Below are 15,657 nucleotides of genomic sequence, written 5' to 3'. Positions count from 1 at the left end.
GTCCGGAGACCAAGTCGCTTTTTAGATGTATCTGGTGCAAAGGTACTGCTTCAGTCCCTTTTCCAATGCCTTTGATGACCCTGACCTCCCCAGTCTGGGTCTCTGAACTAAAGTCTAACACACTCTTTAATATCAATGACTGACAAGCTCCAGTGTCTTTCCAGATCCGTACTGGAACTGGGTTTAACCCCTCCTTCACCGACACCAATCCGGCCGAGATAAACCTCTTGCGCCCTTCCTGAACTTTATCAGACCTCTTCTTTCCTAGCGGTTTGTTTACCAGCTCAATACAGCCAGTCGGAACCGTCGTTTTCCTTTTCCCCGTCTCCTTCTTTGGGGCAAAGCACCTGGACGCAAAGTGTCTGACTTTCCCACAATTATAGCATACGACCCCAGGAGACTTCCTACCAAACTGCTCCTGGTCTACCTTATCCTTCTCACTAGTCCCCGGCTTACTTTCTGACTTTTCTGGTGGACTCTCTCCGCCGTCTTGACTACCCTTCTGGTAGCCTTTACTCGGAATAAACTTCATTTTATGCGTCAACGCATACTCATCTGCTAACTTAGCAGTTGCGGCTAAGGTGTCTGCCTCTTTCTCATCTTTCTCATCATACCTTCAGGGGCACAACCTTTAAACTGCTCAATCAGGATTAGCTGTAGCAGTTTGTCATAATCCCCACTGACCCCTTTCGAGGCGCACCAACTCTCACAATACATCTCCATCTCACGGGCAAACTCTAAATACACTGCTTCTTCGCATTCCGGAACCTCTGCTGGTATGCCTCCGGGACCAACTCATAAATCCTGAGTATGGCCTCTTTTACCACATCATACCTCTGGGCATCTTCTGCAGACAAAGCCGAATAAGCTTGTTGGGCTTTTCCTTTAAGTACACTCTGAAGCAAAACAGCCCACTTATCCCTCGGCCAGTCCTGACGCAGCAACTTTTTCAAAATGGAGAAAGTACCGATCAACATCGGTCTCGTCAAACGGGGGAACCAGCCTAACCTCCTGGGTCACCCTGAACCCTCCACCTTGGTTCGCCATGGGCCCCTGCACTGCCATCATCTTTAACCTCTCCAGCTCAAATTCCCTTTCCCTCTGTTTCTCTCTCGCTTCTCGTTCCAACTGCCTGTCCCTCTCTTCTTGCTCCAACTGTTTTATTCTCTCTTTGCGTTCTAACTGCTTCTCTTCTCGGTCCAGCTGTTTTACCCGGAACTCGTGCTTGAGTCTCAATTTTTCGATCAGCAGCTGTACTGCTTCTCCACCAGGTTTGCCCATAGATACCACCTCCAGCTCCCCTTGGGGAAACACACCTTTAGATACATAATGCTCTATGATAGCTCTGTGCATCTCCGCTCTCCTCATTGTCGACTTCCCCTTAAAAAGATTCAACCGTTTGGCCACAGCTGCCAATTCTGATTTCCTGGCATCCTCTAATGCCTCCAAGGTCGGCGCCTTTAGAAATTCCTCAATCTCTATTTCTGCTGTTTGCCCTTTCTTTCTTTTGGGAATTTTAACACAATCAATTTACCCAGTCCCAAATTTGGCATTCAAAACCCCAGACGAGCCCCCACTTATGTTATGTACCCCGTAACTGGGTTGCCAAACCAGCAGAAATGGACCACTTAGTTGGAGTCTGGATTACTGGAACTAAGAAAGTTTTATTAAAGAAATAAGTAACACAGTACTCTAATCGCAAGGATATAAATGCAACAGGTTAGCAATGATAAAACACACATGTACACAGAACCAGGATAATAGGAATCAATTAAGCTCCATTGCAGTCTAGGGGTAAAATGATCAATCTCAATGATCAGTATGACGCAGAGTTCAGTTCAGCTCAGTACAGTTCGCAGTAATCGCTGTTGTGCCGTTGGAGAGAGAGAGAGAGCGAATATGCAAATTTCTGATTCAAATAGACCTTGGATGTTCCTCGCGGTTAGATTTCGGGCGAGTTCTTTTTACTGTCTTCTGAGGTCACCGACTGTGACCCCTCCGTTCTGGATATGATCATTCTTCCGCGGTGAACTCGGCACCCAGGCAAGGGCGGACACACACACACCAGGTTCCCGCCAATCGTACCTTTTCACCCTGTGCATCTATGGTCGGTTCCCACGACCAGACCTCCAAAACTCCTACCAACTTGTGGGGGCACACTGCACTTCCAGGGTCTCATTATCTCGTGATCTCGTGGTGTCTTTCGTGCCTTAGCGAACCTGTTCCTTTTATCCCCCTGCTGGGGTATCCCCTGTCCATCAGCTTCAAACAGTTCAGGTTCAAAGCAACCGGTCTGTCAATACTCGGAACTGTGTCTCTTTTCGTTAATCTCTCTCATCTCTCATTAACATTTTGAACGCTTCTCCCTTATCTCTCTTATTTGCATCAATCTTCTGATAACTTGGTCTTTCGTCACACTGTCCATTACTTCCCTTGTCAGCCACGGCCTCCCCTTACTCCCCTTAGGATTTTTCTTCCTCTTTGGAATGAACTGATCCTGCACATTCCGCATTATTCCCAGAAACACTTGCCATTGCTGTTCCACTGTCATCCCTGCTAGGGTATTGTTCCATTGAACTTTGGCCAGCTCCTCTCTCATAGCACCATAGTCCCCTTTGTTCAACTGTAATACTGACACTTCCGAGTTTCCCTTCTCCCTCTCAAATTGTAGATTAAAACTTATCATATTATGGTCACTACCTCCTAATGGCTCCTTTACCTTGAGGTCCCTGATCAAATCTGGTTCATTGCACAACACTAAATCTAGAATTGTGTTCTCTCTGGTAGGCTCCAGTACAAGCTGTTCTAAGAATCCATCTCAGAGAGACTCCACAAACTCCCTTTCTTGGGGTCCAGCACCAACCTGATTCCTCCAGTCTACCCGCATGTTGAAATCCCCCATAACAACTGTAGCATTACCTTTGCGACATGCCAATTTTAACTCTTGATTCAACTTACACCCTACATCCAGACTACTGTTTGGGGGCCTGTAGGTAACTCACATTAGGGTCTTTCTACCCTTAGAATTTCTCAGTTCTATCCATATTAACTCCACGTCTCCTGATTCTATGTCCCCCCTCGCAAGGGACTGAATATCATTCCTCACCAACAGAGCCACCCCACCCCCTCTGCCCAACGGTCTGTCCTTTCGATAGGACGTATACCTTGAATATTCATTTCCCAGGCCCTGTCCACTTGAAGCCATGTCTCTGTTATTCCCATGACATCACACTTGCCAATTTCCAACTGTGCCTCAAGCTCGTCCGCTTTATTTCTTATACTCCGTGCATTCATATACAATACTTTTAATTCATTACTCCCCTCGCCTCCCATATCAATTCCTATTTCACTTGGCCAAACTGTACGATCCCTTCTTGAGCTTTCTGCTCCATTGATTCTGTTGTCTTTCTTAACTTTCCTTATTCTCACTTTCCCTTTATCTCCATCTTTATATTTCCAGTTCGTCCCCTCCCCCCCACTACTTAGTTTAAACAGAGGCAAACCTGCCTGCCAGAATGCTGGTGCCCCGCTTATTAAGGTGCAACCCATCCCTTTTGTACAATTCATCCTTACCCCGAAACATACCCCAGTGGTCCAAGAATGTAAATCCTTGCTTCCTGCACCAGTTCCTCAGTCACACATTCAGATCCATTATCTCCCTGTTCTTGACCACTCCAGCACGGGGAACTGGAAGCAAACCGGAGATAACCACCCTGGAATTCCTGCTTTTCAGCCTTCTTCCGAGTTCTCTGAAGTCGCGCTGTAGAATGTCTTTCCTCTTCTTCCCCACGTCATTTGTGCCGACATGCCCCACCACTTCCGGATGTTCACCTTCACTCTTGAGGATTCCCTGCAATCAGTCCGTGGCATCCTGGATCCCAGCACCAGGGAGGCAACACACCATCCTTAAATCTTGCCTGTTGCCACAGAAACCCCTGTCGGTACCTCTCACTATGGAGTCCCCTACTACCACGGCTCTACCTGACGTCTGTCTCCTCGGCTTTGCTTCAGCGCCAATTATTGACTCGCAGACCTGACCGCCTCTCAGGCTGGCATCATCTTCTGCCCCGACAGCTTCCAAGAGGGTGAACCTGTTTACGAGAGGCACATCTCCCGGGGTCTCCTGTACTCTAATCATCCATCCCTTCCTCATCGTCGCCCCCCTTCTCTCTTCCGGTATCTTCGGTGTAACGACCTCACTGTAGGTCCTGTCCAGAAAACTCTCGTTTCCCCGGATGAACCGAAGGTGTTCCAGTTGCCTCTCCAGTGCTGCAACACGGTCCTTCAGAAGCTGAAACTGGACACATTTTCCACAGGTGTAGGAGCCAGAGGCACTATCAGTGTCCCTGACCTCCCACATCATGCATCCCACATCCCACATCAGCCTAGCGGTCATCTCTTCACCACTTCAACTGTGGCATAGTCTCCTCTCTCAGCCTCCTCGCCGAAGACTCGAGCCAAAGACTCTGATATTTGTCTTCCTGCAGACAGCCACAAAACAAAGGAACACCATGGAACCCGTTCAAACATCAAACACACAACACGCAAAAAAAACCTAAATCAAACAAGCGGCAAAAAAAAGCGAATAACGCACAGGATATAAAACATCAAACTGCAGAGTCCTTGAAACAGTCTGGGAATATTCAGTTTAGTTCAGCTCCTTTCAATATAGCGCTGGGCTGTTCATTGACTGCAGGCCGTAGATCAAGTATGCTCTGATCAAAATCATGCAAAAGAGCAATTAAAACAGGAGTAACCAGAACCACATGTAACATGAAGGATAGAGACCACTAAAATAAGCCCAGTCCACAAACCGCTCCAGTCAAACCTTGCCCGGGACCCAAGACTCCGGAAGCAGCCAGCGAGAGGGAGAGGGAGACCAGTCAAATGCAGGCAGACGGCACAGAACTCCCGCTTGACCTTGCGCTCTCGCCCTCGTTGATTTCAATCTTGCTCAACGCCTTAATCAGCGAGATCAACGAGAAACGGATCGCGGGCTTGCGCCTCTTCTCCGGGCTTCCAGGCCAACGCTCCGCTCCAAGCGTCACCGAACCTCAGAAGTGGCTCAAAAGAAGTGGGGTCCAAACCCCTGCCTTCTTACATACTGTTCGCACTTCAGAGAGTCGGACTACCCGCAGCAGGCGCATCAAGGTACAGGGTAAGAAAAACGTGCTGTCTTCTCAAAATCCTCCAAATTCTCTGGAAGGTTACGTGGAACAAAGTCTCTATGCTGACATCGCCAGCACTACGATCCCGTTACTCTCAGCTAGCTACGCTGGACAGACCACGCTGTTCAACTGCCTGTCACCAAACTCCCGAAACAGACACTCTTCGTGGTCTGAAATTATTGGGAAAAGCCAAGAATGCCCTCAATGCTTCCTCGAAGCAATGCAGTGTCTCTGCTGAGTTTCTAATCCAAAACTGTTGGGTGGCGCTGGGAGTGCCAAAGCACGTGTTGGGAGGACACAGAGGCACTCTGTAATGGAGGCATGGCAGACCACCTCACAAGCTACTCACCACTCGCCCTGACAGTGGACAAATCGATGGTTCCCACAACAGCCTCACCAGCTTCCTGAAAACCTACAGTACCCAACTGGAATTAGGTCATCCTCAATCCCGAGGAACGACTGAAGAAGAAGAAAAATGAACAGCAAATAAAAAAGGGTGTTGGCCTGAAATGTTGACTGTTTATTCTTTTCCATAGATGCTGCCTGGCCTGCTGAGTTCCCCTAGCACGCTGCGTGGGTTGCTTTGGGTTTCCAGCATCTTGCGGATTTTCTTGTGTTAGTAAGTAAGAACTGATCGGAGAAGCAAACAGGTAACAGTTGTCAGGTGTTCAGCTTTACAGGGGCTGGGAGTGGGGTGAAATGGGAACCAGGGAAATTGGAGGAAGGTAGATGCCACAACCAGCAAGTCTGTAAGGAAGAACAGGCAGGGGTAAGGCAATGGGACAGGTGGGTTGAAGCGTGTTTATTTGAATGCAAAGACAAGTAAGGGCAAAGTTGGCGAATGTAGAGCAGGATCAGTACTGTACATGGAACTATGATGTTGTAGCCATTTCAGGAACTTGGTTGAGAGAGGGTCAGGACTGGATGCTTAACGTTCCAGCGTTTTATCAGTGATAGAGAGGGGGTAAGAGGGGTGGGGAGGGGGGTTGCACTATTAATTAGGGACAGTTTAACAGCTGGACTCAAATAGGATGTAATGTTGACTTATCCATTGACTGGGTCTTTATGGGCAGAACTAAAAAAAAAGGGAAGGGTGCCATCACACCCCAATGGCTACCAGGACATTGAGGAACAGACATGCAGGCAGATTCAGAAGAGCTGTAAAAACACTAGGGTTGTTGTCATAGGGGACTTCTACTTAATGTGACACACCAAATTATCACTGGTGCAGCCAATTGGTTTTAGAAGTCACATAATTAGTTAAATGGTGATCACTAGTCTCCAGTCAAGGTGTATCAATTGATTGTAGTAAAAATACACCTGTATCTGGAAGGTCCAACTGCTGGTGAGTCAGTATCCTGGCAAAAACTACACCATGAAGTCAGAAGAACACTCCAAGCAACTCGACGAAAGGTTACTGAAAAGCACAAGTCAGGAGATGGATGCAAGTAAATTTCCAAGTCACTGACTACAGTTAAGTCAATCATCAACAAACGGAAAGAATATGACACAGCTGTAAATCTGCCGAGAGCAGGCTGTCCTCAAAAACTGAGTGACTGTGCAAGAAGGGGACTAGTGAGGGAGGCCACAGAGAGACATATGACAACTCTGGAGGAGCTACAAGCGTCAGTGGCGGAGGTGGGAGAGACTGCCTATACAACTGTTGCCCAGGTGCTTCTCCAGTTGCAGCTTTACGGGAGAGTGACAAAGAGAAAGCCATTGTTGAAAAAAACTCTCATAAAATCTCGGCTAGAGTTTGCCAGAAGGCATGTGGGAGACTCTGAAGATAGCTGGAACAAGATTCTCTGGTGTGATGGAAACAAAATTGAGCTTTTTGGCCATCAGACTAAATGATATGTTTCACATAAGCCAAACACCACACATCATCAAAAATACACCATCCCTACTGTGACACATGGCGGTGGCTGCATCATGCTGTGGGGATGCTTCACTGCAGCAGGCCCTGGAAGGCTTGTGAAGGTAGAGAGTAAAATGAATGTAGCAAAATACAAGGAAATCCTGGAGGAAAACCTGATACAGTCTGTAAGAGAACTGTGACTTGGGAGAAGATTTGTTTTCCATCAAGAAAATTACCCCAAGCATAAAGATAAAATTACACACAAATAGCTTAAAAACAACAAAGCTAATATCCTAGAGTGGCCAAGTGAGAGTCCAGACCTCAATCCAGTTGAGAATTTGTTGCTGGACTTCAAAAGGGCTGTTCACTCACGATCCCCATACAATCTGATAGATCGTGAGCAGTTTTGTAAAGAAGAATGGGGAAAAGTTGCAGTGTCCAGATGTGCAAAGCTGACAGAGATCAATCCATACAGACTCAAGGCTGTAATTGCTGGCAAAGGTACATCTACTAAATACTGACTGAAAGGGCGTGAATACTCTTGCAATAAATTATTTTGTGTTTTATATTTGTAATTAATTTAGATCACTCTGTAGAGATCTGTTTTCACTTTGACACAAAAGTGCCTTTTTCTGTTGATCAGTGTCAATAAAAGCCAAATTAAATCCACTGTAACTCAAGGTCGTAAAACAATAAAATATGAAAACTTCCAAGGTGGGGGGGGGGGCGGGGAGTGAATATATTCCAGTTAGAAGAAAGAAAAAGGTTGGCAAGTAAGGGAACCTTGGATTCAAGAGAGCTGATGAATTGAGTCAACAAGAAAAAGGGAAGGTGTGTAAAGTTTAGGAAGCTAAAATTAAACAGAGGATTAATCCTCGAGGATTATCAAGAAGCCAGAAGAGAATTCAAGAGAGAATTAGGAAAGCTAGGAGAGGCCATGAAAAATACTTGACAAGTAGGATTAAGGAGAATCTCAAGGTATTCTATACCTACATCAAGAGCAAGAGGATAACTGGGGAGAGGGCAGGACCACTCAAGGATAAATAGAGGAATATGTAGTTGGAGGTGTGGCATATATGCTTTACATTATTGTTTACCAAGGAGACGGACATGAAGAATAATGTGGAGTATGTTAATATGCTATGGCATTTTGAGATATAAAAAGAGGTAGTTGGTTCTCTTGAAGAACTTTAAAATGGACTGAGTTTGGGGTGGTGATATATACCCCAGTTTATTGAGAGAGGTGAGAGATGAGATCTTGACCAAGATTTTCATGTCCTCTCTAGGCACAGATAAAGACCATGAGACATAGGAACAGAGTCAGCTCATCTGGCCCGCCGAGGCTGCTCCACCATTCAATCACGGCCGATCCTCAGTCCCACTCCCTGGCCTGCTCTCATGACCTTTGTTGTGTCCAATCAAGAAACTATCAAGCTCAGAGTAGGAAGGTCGGGGGGAGGGAAGGACGAAACTTCTTCAGGGTAGGCATTCCTGGAAGAGACTTCACAAGGTAGTAGTCCAATCGCAAAGAAGAGAAAATCTGCAGATGCCGGAAATCCAAGCAACACACGCAAAATGCTGGAAGAACTCAGCAGACCGAGCAACACACACAAAGTGTTGGAGGACCAAGCAACAGTACAATTTCTGTACTGTACTGTTCTACGTTCTATATCATTTGAGGACCCTTTCATCTTGTTGCTTCATGCTTGTTATTTACTATCTGCATTTGTGTAGCTGGTTTACAGCTTATGGTTCCCGATGTTTACAGTTTACAGATCTTGTTTACAGTTACTGTTCTAGGAAGAGGTGCAGTTGACGTTTCAGGGGTCTCGGCCTGAAACGTCGACTGCACCTCTTCCTAGAGATGCTGCCTGGTCTGCTGCGTTCACCAGCAACTTTGATGTGTGTTGCTTGAATTTCCAGCATCTGCAGAATTCCTGTTGTTGTTTACAGTTACTGTTCTATAGATTTGCTAAGTATGCCCGCAGGAAGAGAATCTCAGGGTTGTAAGTACTCTGATAATAAATTCTACTTTGAACTTTGACTTTATATGTTCAGCACAGTTGTATAGCACAGGGTAGCTAGGTAGGTGTCATATTGGACGATCAGAAAATGAGGCGAAGATTCACTATTTAATTTGTTCCTGCCACCTTTTCTCTAAGGTTTGGCAGATTGTTTTCCAGAATTACCTGACAGGCCAGTGTGATGATATGATCAGTATTCATATATAAGCAAATTAAATTGTGCTGAAGCATATTATTGTGAATAAGCTATGTAGCTTGTGATGTTTTGAAATTTGAATTTTTCTCTGTAATCAGCATTGGCCTAACCCTATGGAAATTCCTGCCCTATTTTCTGTCCCACGGATTCCCACAACATCAGTGCCCGTGTCTTTCACTTTCAGAGCCTCAGCTCTGAAATTTCTTTATTCCTTTCTGCCACTCCACCACCAATCTCTCCTTAAAAAGGTTCCTTAAAATTTAACTTCTTGTCCAAATCTTTCATCACCCGTTCCAACGCCTCCTTATGTGGTTTGTTATCAAAGACTTTCCATTTCAGGATGGTGAAGGTGTATATATGAGGGGGCTCTCCGTTGACTGGAGTTCCGTAATCAACACCATCATCCCCTTCGAAACTCATCACTAAGCTCAAAGAACTTGGTCTCAATACCTGCTTGTGCAATTGGATCCTTGATTTACTCACTTGCAGACCCCAGTCAGTTCAGATTGTCAACAACATCTCCTCCACAATCACCATAGGTGACCACAAGGTTGTGTGCTTAGCCCCCTGCTCTCCTTACTTCACACTTATGACTGTGTGGCTAAGTACTGCTCCAATCCTGTATATAAGGTTTCTGATGACAACGCTGCTGTAGGCTGAATCAAAAGTGATGATGAATTGGGAGATTGGAGGGACACTGAAAATCTAGCTGAATGGTGCCACAACCACAACCTGTCAAAGAACATCAGAAAATTCATCGAGCTGATTATTGACTACAGAAGGAAGAAGCTGGTCCTCATTAAGGGATTGGAGGTGAAGAGGGTCATATCAGAGGATCTGTCCTGGAATCAGCACATGAATTAGCACCAAGAAGGCATGACAGCACCTCTACTTTCTTAGAAGTTTGCACAGATCCGACATGTCATTTAAGACCTTGACAAAACTTCTGTAGATACACAGTAGAGATTACCTTGACTGGTTGCATCACAACCTAGTATGGAAACACCAAAGGCCAGGAATGGAGAAGTCTACAGTAAGTGGTAGATACAGTGCAATCTGTCACAGGCAAAACCCTCCCACATCTACAAGGACTACTGCCAGAAGAAAGCAGCATCCATCGTCAAAGACCCTTCCATCCAGGCCATTCTCTCTTCTTGCTACCAGAGGTACAGAAGCCTACCAGGTTCGGGAACATTTACTAACCTTCAACCATCAGGGTCCAGAAACAGGGTGGATAACCTCACTCAACTCAACTCCAAACTGTTCCATAACCTACAGACCCACTTGCAAGGACTCTACAACTCATGTTCTCAGTATTATCTATTATTTTTTTGCACAATTTGTCTTCTTTTGCATGTTGGTTGTTTGTCAGTCTTTGGTTATACATAGTTTTTCATAAAATCTATTGTACTTCTTGATTTTATTATAGGTGCCTATAAGAAAATGAATTTTAGTGTAGTATATGGTAACATATGGTAACTTGGGATAGACAACAATATTATAAGATCAAGAGATATAGGAACAGAAATAGACCACTTCACCCATTGAGTCTGCCCTGCCATTCAATCATGGCAGCTTTTTTCAAGCCCATTCTTCTGCCTTCTCTCAATAAACTTTAACCCCTTTGCCAATCAGGAACCTATCATCCTCTGCATTCAAGACACCCAATGACTAGGTCTCCGTTGTCCTTTGTGGCAACGAATTCTGCAGATTTGCCGCTGTCTGACTGAAGAAATTCCTCCTCATCTCAGTTTTAAAGGCAAGCCTCTTTATTCTGAAGCTGACCTCTTGGATCCTAGGCACTCCTACTAATGGAGGAATCCTTTCCATTTTATCCTTTCATCCCCCCACATCCTTCTGATCTCCACTGAGTACAAGCCCAGAGACATCAAATGTTCCTGCTACTGAATGTGAGGGGATCATTCTTGTGAACCCCCTGGAGATGTGGGTCCCAAAAATGCTCCTAATATTCCAAATGTGGTCTGATAAGCTCCTTATAAATTCTCAGAGGTACTTCCTTGCTTTGATATTCTAGTCCTCTTGAAATTAATGCTAATATTGTATTTGCCTTCTTTACAACTATCTCAACTTGCAAGTTAACCTTGAGGGAATTTTGAGCTAGGATTCCAAGTTCCTTTTCACTTCTGATATCCGGATTCTCGCCACGTTTAAAAAATAGCCTACACCTTTATTTTTACTACCAAACACACATCCCTAAGCTGTAGTCCATCTGCCACTTCTTTACACACTCTCTCACTCTATCAACCTGTCCAGGTCTTTCTGAAGACCCCTTGCGGCTGCAATACCTCTCGTCCCACCATCTATGTATCATTTGCAATCTTGGCCAGTGCCATCAGTTCAGTCCTTCCAACTATCCCAAACAATTTCTAACCACTTTTGGCAAATAACTCGGGAAATCTGAATGAGAATACATCATAGCAATGGTTCAAATGCTTAGGACCCAAGGCGTTTGTAAAGTAATTGGTGAGCGGTTTAAGGAGAGATGAGGACTTTGTTTCTGACTATGGTAATGCAAATCATTACCTGAAAGGGTGGAAGATGCAGATGCTCCCTTCACATCTTGGATGCCCACCTGAATGGCAGTGGCCTACAGGGTTACGGGGTAGATGTTGGAGAGTGGTATAAAGCTGGGAGTTCATTTTCAACTGGTTTGGGTATGAATGGAGAAATCACTTCATTATAAGTTGCTCAGCAATGGCATTTTTATCCAAGGGCATAATAATTTCATTTAAGACCATAAGGACCCAGAAGCCGAATCAGGCCACTCGGCCCATTGAGTCTGCTTCGCCATTCGATCATGGCTGATTTACTATCAGTCTCAACCCCTTTCTCCTGCACTCTCCCCATAACTTTTGATGTCTTGATTAATCAAGAACCTATCAATTTCTGCCTTGAGCATGATGTGGCCTGCACAGCCGTCCGTGACAAGTAATTCCACAGAGTCACCGCCCCCTGGCTGCAGAAATCTTTCCTCATCTCTGCTCTAAATGAATGACTCTCAATTCTGAAGCTGTGCCTTACCATTGAGCCATCAGACATAGGAGCAGAATTAGGCCACTCAGCCCATCGAGTCTGCTCCGCCATTCCATCATGGCTGATCCCAGATCCCACTCAACCCCATAAACCTGTCTTCTCGCCATATCCTTTGATGCCCTGACCGATCAGGAAGCGATCAACTTCCACCTTAAATATACACATGGACTTGGCCTCCACTGCAGTCTGTGGCAGAGCATTCCACAGATCCACTACTCTCTGGCTAAAAAAATTCCTCCTTACCTGTTGTAAAGGGTTGCCCCTCAATTTTGAGGCTGTGCCCTCTAGTTCTGAATACCCCCGCCATAGGAAACATCCTCTCCACATCCACCCTACTAGCCCTATCAACATTCAGTAGGTTTCAATGAGATCCCCACACATTCATCCAAATTCCACTGATGGTAAACGCCCCTCATATGCTAACCCCTTCATTCCCAGAATCATCCCCATGAACCTCCTCTGGACTCTCTCCAATGACAACACATCCTTTCTGACATACAGAGCCAAAAACTGCTCACAATTCTCCAAATGAGGTCTCAGTACTGACTTATAAAGACTCAGCATTACATCCTTGCTTTTGTATTCTAGTCCTCTTGCAATGAATGCTAACATTTGATTTGCCTTCCTTACCATCATCTCAACCTGCAGGTTAACCTTTAGGGAATCCTGCACGAGGACTCCCAAGTTCCTCTGCACCACTGATTTTTGATTTTTCTCCCTATTTATAAAATAGTGCACATCTTTATTTCTTGTGCCAAAGTACATGACCATGCACTTCCCTGCATTATATTCCATCTACCACTACTTTGCCCAATCTGTCTAAGTCCTTCTGCAGATACCTTGCAATCTCAACACTATTTTCCCTTCCACCTTTCATCGTATCGTCTGCAAACTTGACTACAAAGCCATCGATTCTTTCATTCAAATCATTGACATATAACGTGAAGTGGTCTTAACAGCAATCCCTGCAGCACACCACTGGTCATCAGCTGCCAATGAGAAAATGCCTCCTTTATTCCCACTCTTTGCCTCCTGCCAGTCAGCCAATCTTCTATCCATTCTGATACCTCTTGTAATTCCATGGGCTCTTATTTTGTTAAGCAGTTTCACATGCAACACCTTGTCAAAGGCCTCTGAAAATCCAAATAAACAACATCCACTGACTCTCCATTGTCTATCCTGCCTTATATTTCCTCAAGGAATTCCAGCAGATTTGTCAGGCAAGATTTCCCCTTGAGAAAACCATGCTGACTTTGATCCATTTTATCATGTGCCTCCAAGTAATCCAAGAAATTAAAAAAATATATAGATAATTATATGAAGAACTCGTTTGGTTCAGAGTATAAATGCATATACATAGTGTTAATATCAATATTCCAGTTACTAAAGCACTAAAGTCAACTGGACCTGCGGCCAAAACTTTACATGAACAGAAAACTTCTATAAGTTTTGTGCAAAAGGCTGGCCCAAGTGCTCAAAACTTTCAAACATAAAGTGAGCAGGGTAAACTACCCTGGGAATGTTTTAATTTAATACCATCCTTTTGATATTCTTAATAATAGACTCCAACATCTCTCCAGCACTGAAGTCAGGCTAACTGGCCAATAATTTCCTTTCTTTTGCCTCCCTCCTTTCTCAAAGAGAGGAGTGACATTTGCAATTTGCCAGTCCTCAGAAACCATTCCAGAATCTAGTGATTCTTGAAAGATCATTACTAATGCCTCCATGATCTCTTCAGTGACCTCTTTCAGAACCCTGGGGTGTAGAACATCTGATCCACGTGACTTACCTACCTTCAAAATTTTTAGCTCCCAAGCACCACATTTAACACACATCTGAGAAAAAAAACATGTCCAATAAAGTTAAGCCATGCATGAATTAATTTACACTTTGTTCTATGTATGATATGGGTTTCTTCATCCTTCCGAATTTGGTGAACAGACTTATTTTTGTGTGTGTGTGTGGGGCGGGGGGGATGGTATTTTATGTTTTATATTTGTTCTAAGGGCATTTTCTCAGTTTTGTTGTGAATGAAATGCGGCCAGAGTTTGGCTCAGAGACTTTATCCCCTTTATCATTTACTTAATGAACAATACTTATTTTTATTTCCTTTTTAGAATCCTCCCAAAGCCCTTGGAGTCTGGAAATAATGTGAGTATACTGTTACGAAGTTTTGCAAAACGTTAGCCTATGATTCTTCGTGTGAAGAGGTTCCTGGAGGAAGGGAATGGAGGTTTAGATTTTGCAGTTGTATTATAGATATAGGGTTGACAGAGAGCAATATCACAGAATGAAACCAGCAGCAATTGCTGGAGTTCGCATGCAGTTAAAGCCAGAAACCTAGTAGCTGCTACTAATAATTCCTTGTACTATTGTGACCCCTGTAACAGAAAGCCCAGAAATCAGTGAAATGGAGTGAGCAAGTTATTTTTGAAGTTTTCCTGCTAGAACTGAACTCTATACATGTACTGCTTCTTTGCATATTTTGGATGTTCCTCTTGAAATTAATGCTAATATTACACTTGCCTTCTTTACCACTGTCTCAATCTCCAATTTAACCTTGTGGGAGTTCCCAAGTCCCTTTGCACTTCTGATATCTGAATTCCCTCCCCGTTTAAAAAATACCCTACTCCTTTATTGGTGTTACCAAAGTGCCTAACCCCTCCCCCCCAACCCCCACCCCCCGACATCCCTGTGCTGTCTTCCATTGGCCACTTCTTTTCCACTCTCCCTCTCTGCCCAGGTCTTTCAGCAGGCTTTCTGCCTCTGCTTAACATTTTAATAATGTTCTAAGTTAAAATTACTTATTTGTAGCATGTGAACTATCACTCCCCCAGATAATTAATTTGAAAGACTGTATATAGGACTAGAAATACTTCCAAACCGGAAAAGATACCTACTCTGTAGGGTGTGCAAAATGTCACAGTATATTTCATGAAGGGGCTCACAAATTATGTTTCTATAACAAAACATAGCATACCTTTTATGGCGAATTAGTTTCTAGGCCACTATTTTGAAAAGTTAATTACAATATTTTAGCTTCTTCCTCAAGCTAATCATAGACACTGAGTCATGGAGTCACACAGCTCAGATATACGGTATGTCTTATGGCTGACTGGAGCTGTCCTGATCTTTTTCCATCTTGATCCATCTACACTAATCCCATTTGCCTACATTAGAACTGTATCCCCTTGCCAATTCAAGAGTCTCCCTAATTCAAATGTTCATTTTATTATCAAACTATGTATGCAGAATACAACTCTGAGATTCGTCTTCTCCAGATAGCCATAAGATACAGAAAAACCATGACGGTTGTTGAAAGAAAGGACATTAACCCCACTCCCACACGAAAAAGAA

General features: G+C 44.3%; 1 protein-coding gene across 1 annotated transcript in view; it reads left to right on the top strand.

Moving 5' to 3' along the window:
• The window catches only part of si:dkeyp-117b11.1 (B-cell linker protein), a 73,974-nt gene that overhangs the window by 4,619 nt on the left and 53,698 nt on the right, over positions 1–15,657 (top strand). The window contains exon 2 of the mRNA XM_063056836.1: positions 14,418–14,451. Within this exon, the coding sequence (XP_062912906.1) occupies positions 14,450–14,451 (2 nt within the window). The 5' untranslated portion in view covers positions 14,418–14,449. The remainder of the gene's footprint in view (positions 1–14,417; positions 14,452–15,657) is intronic.

Source organism: Mobula hypostoma, chromosome 8 (assembly GCF_963921235.1).
Source record: "Mobula hypostoma chromosome 8, sMobHyp1.1, whole genome shotgun sequence".
NCBI lineage: Eukaryota > Metazoa > Chordata > Chondrichthyes > Myliobatiformes > Myliobatidae > Mobula > Mobula hypostoma.
Note: the sequence above shows the minus strand (reverse complement) of the source record. Positions and strands in the feature narration are given on the sequence as shown.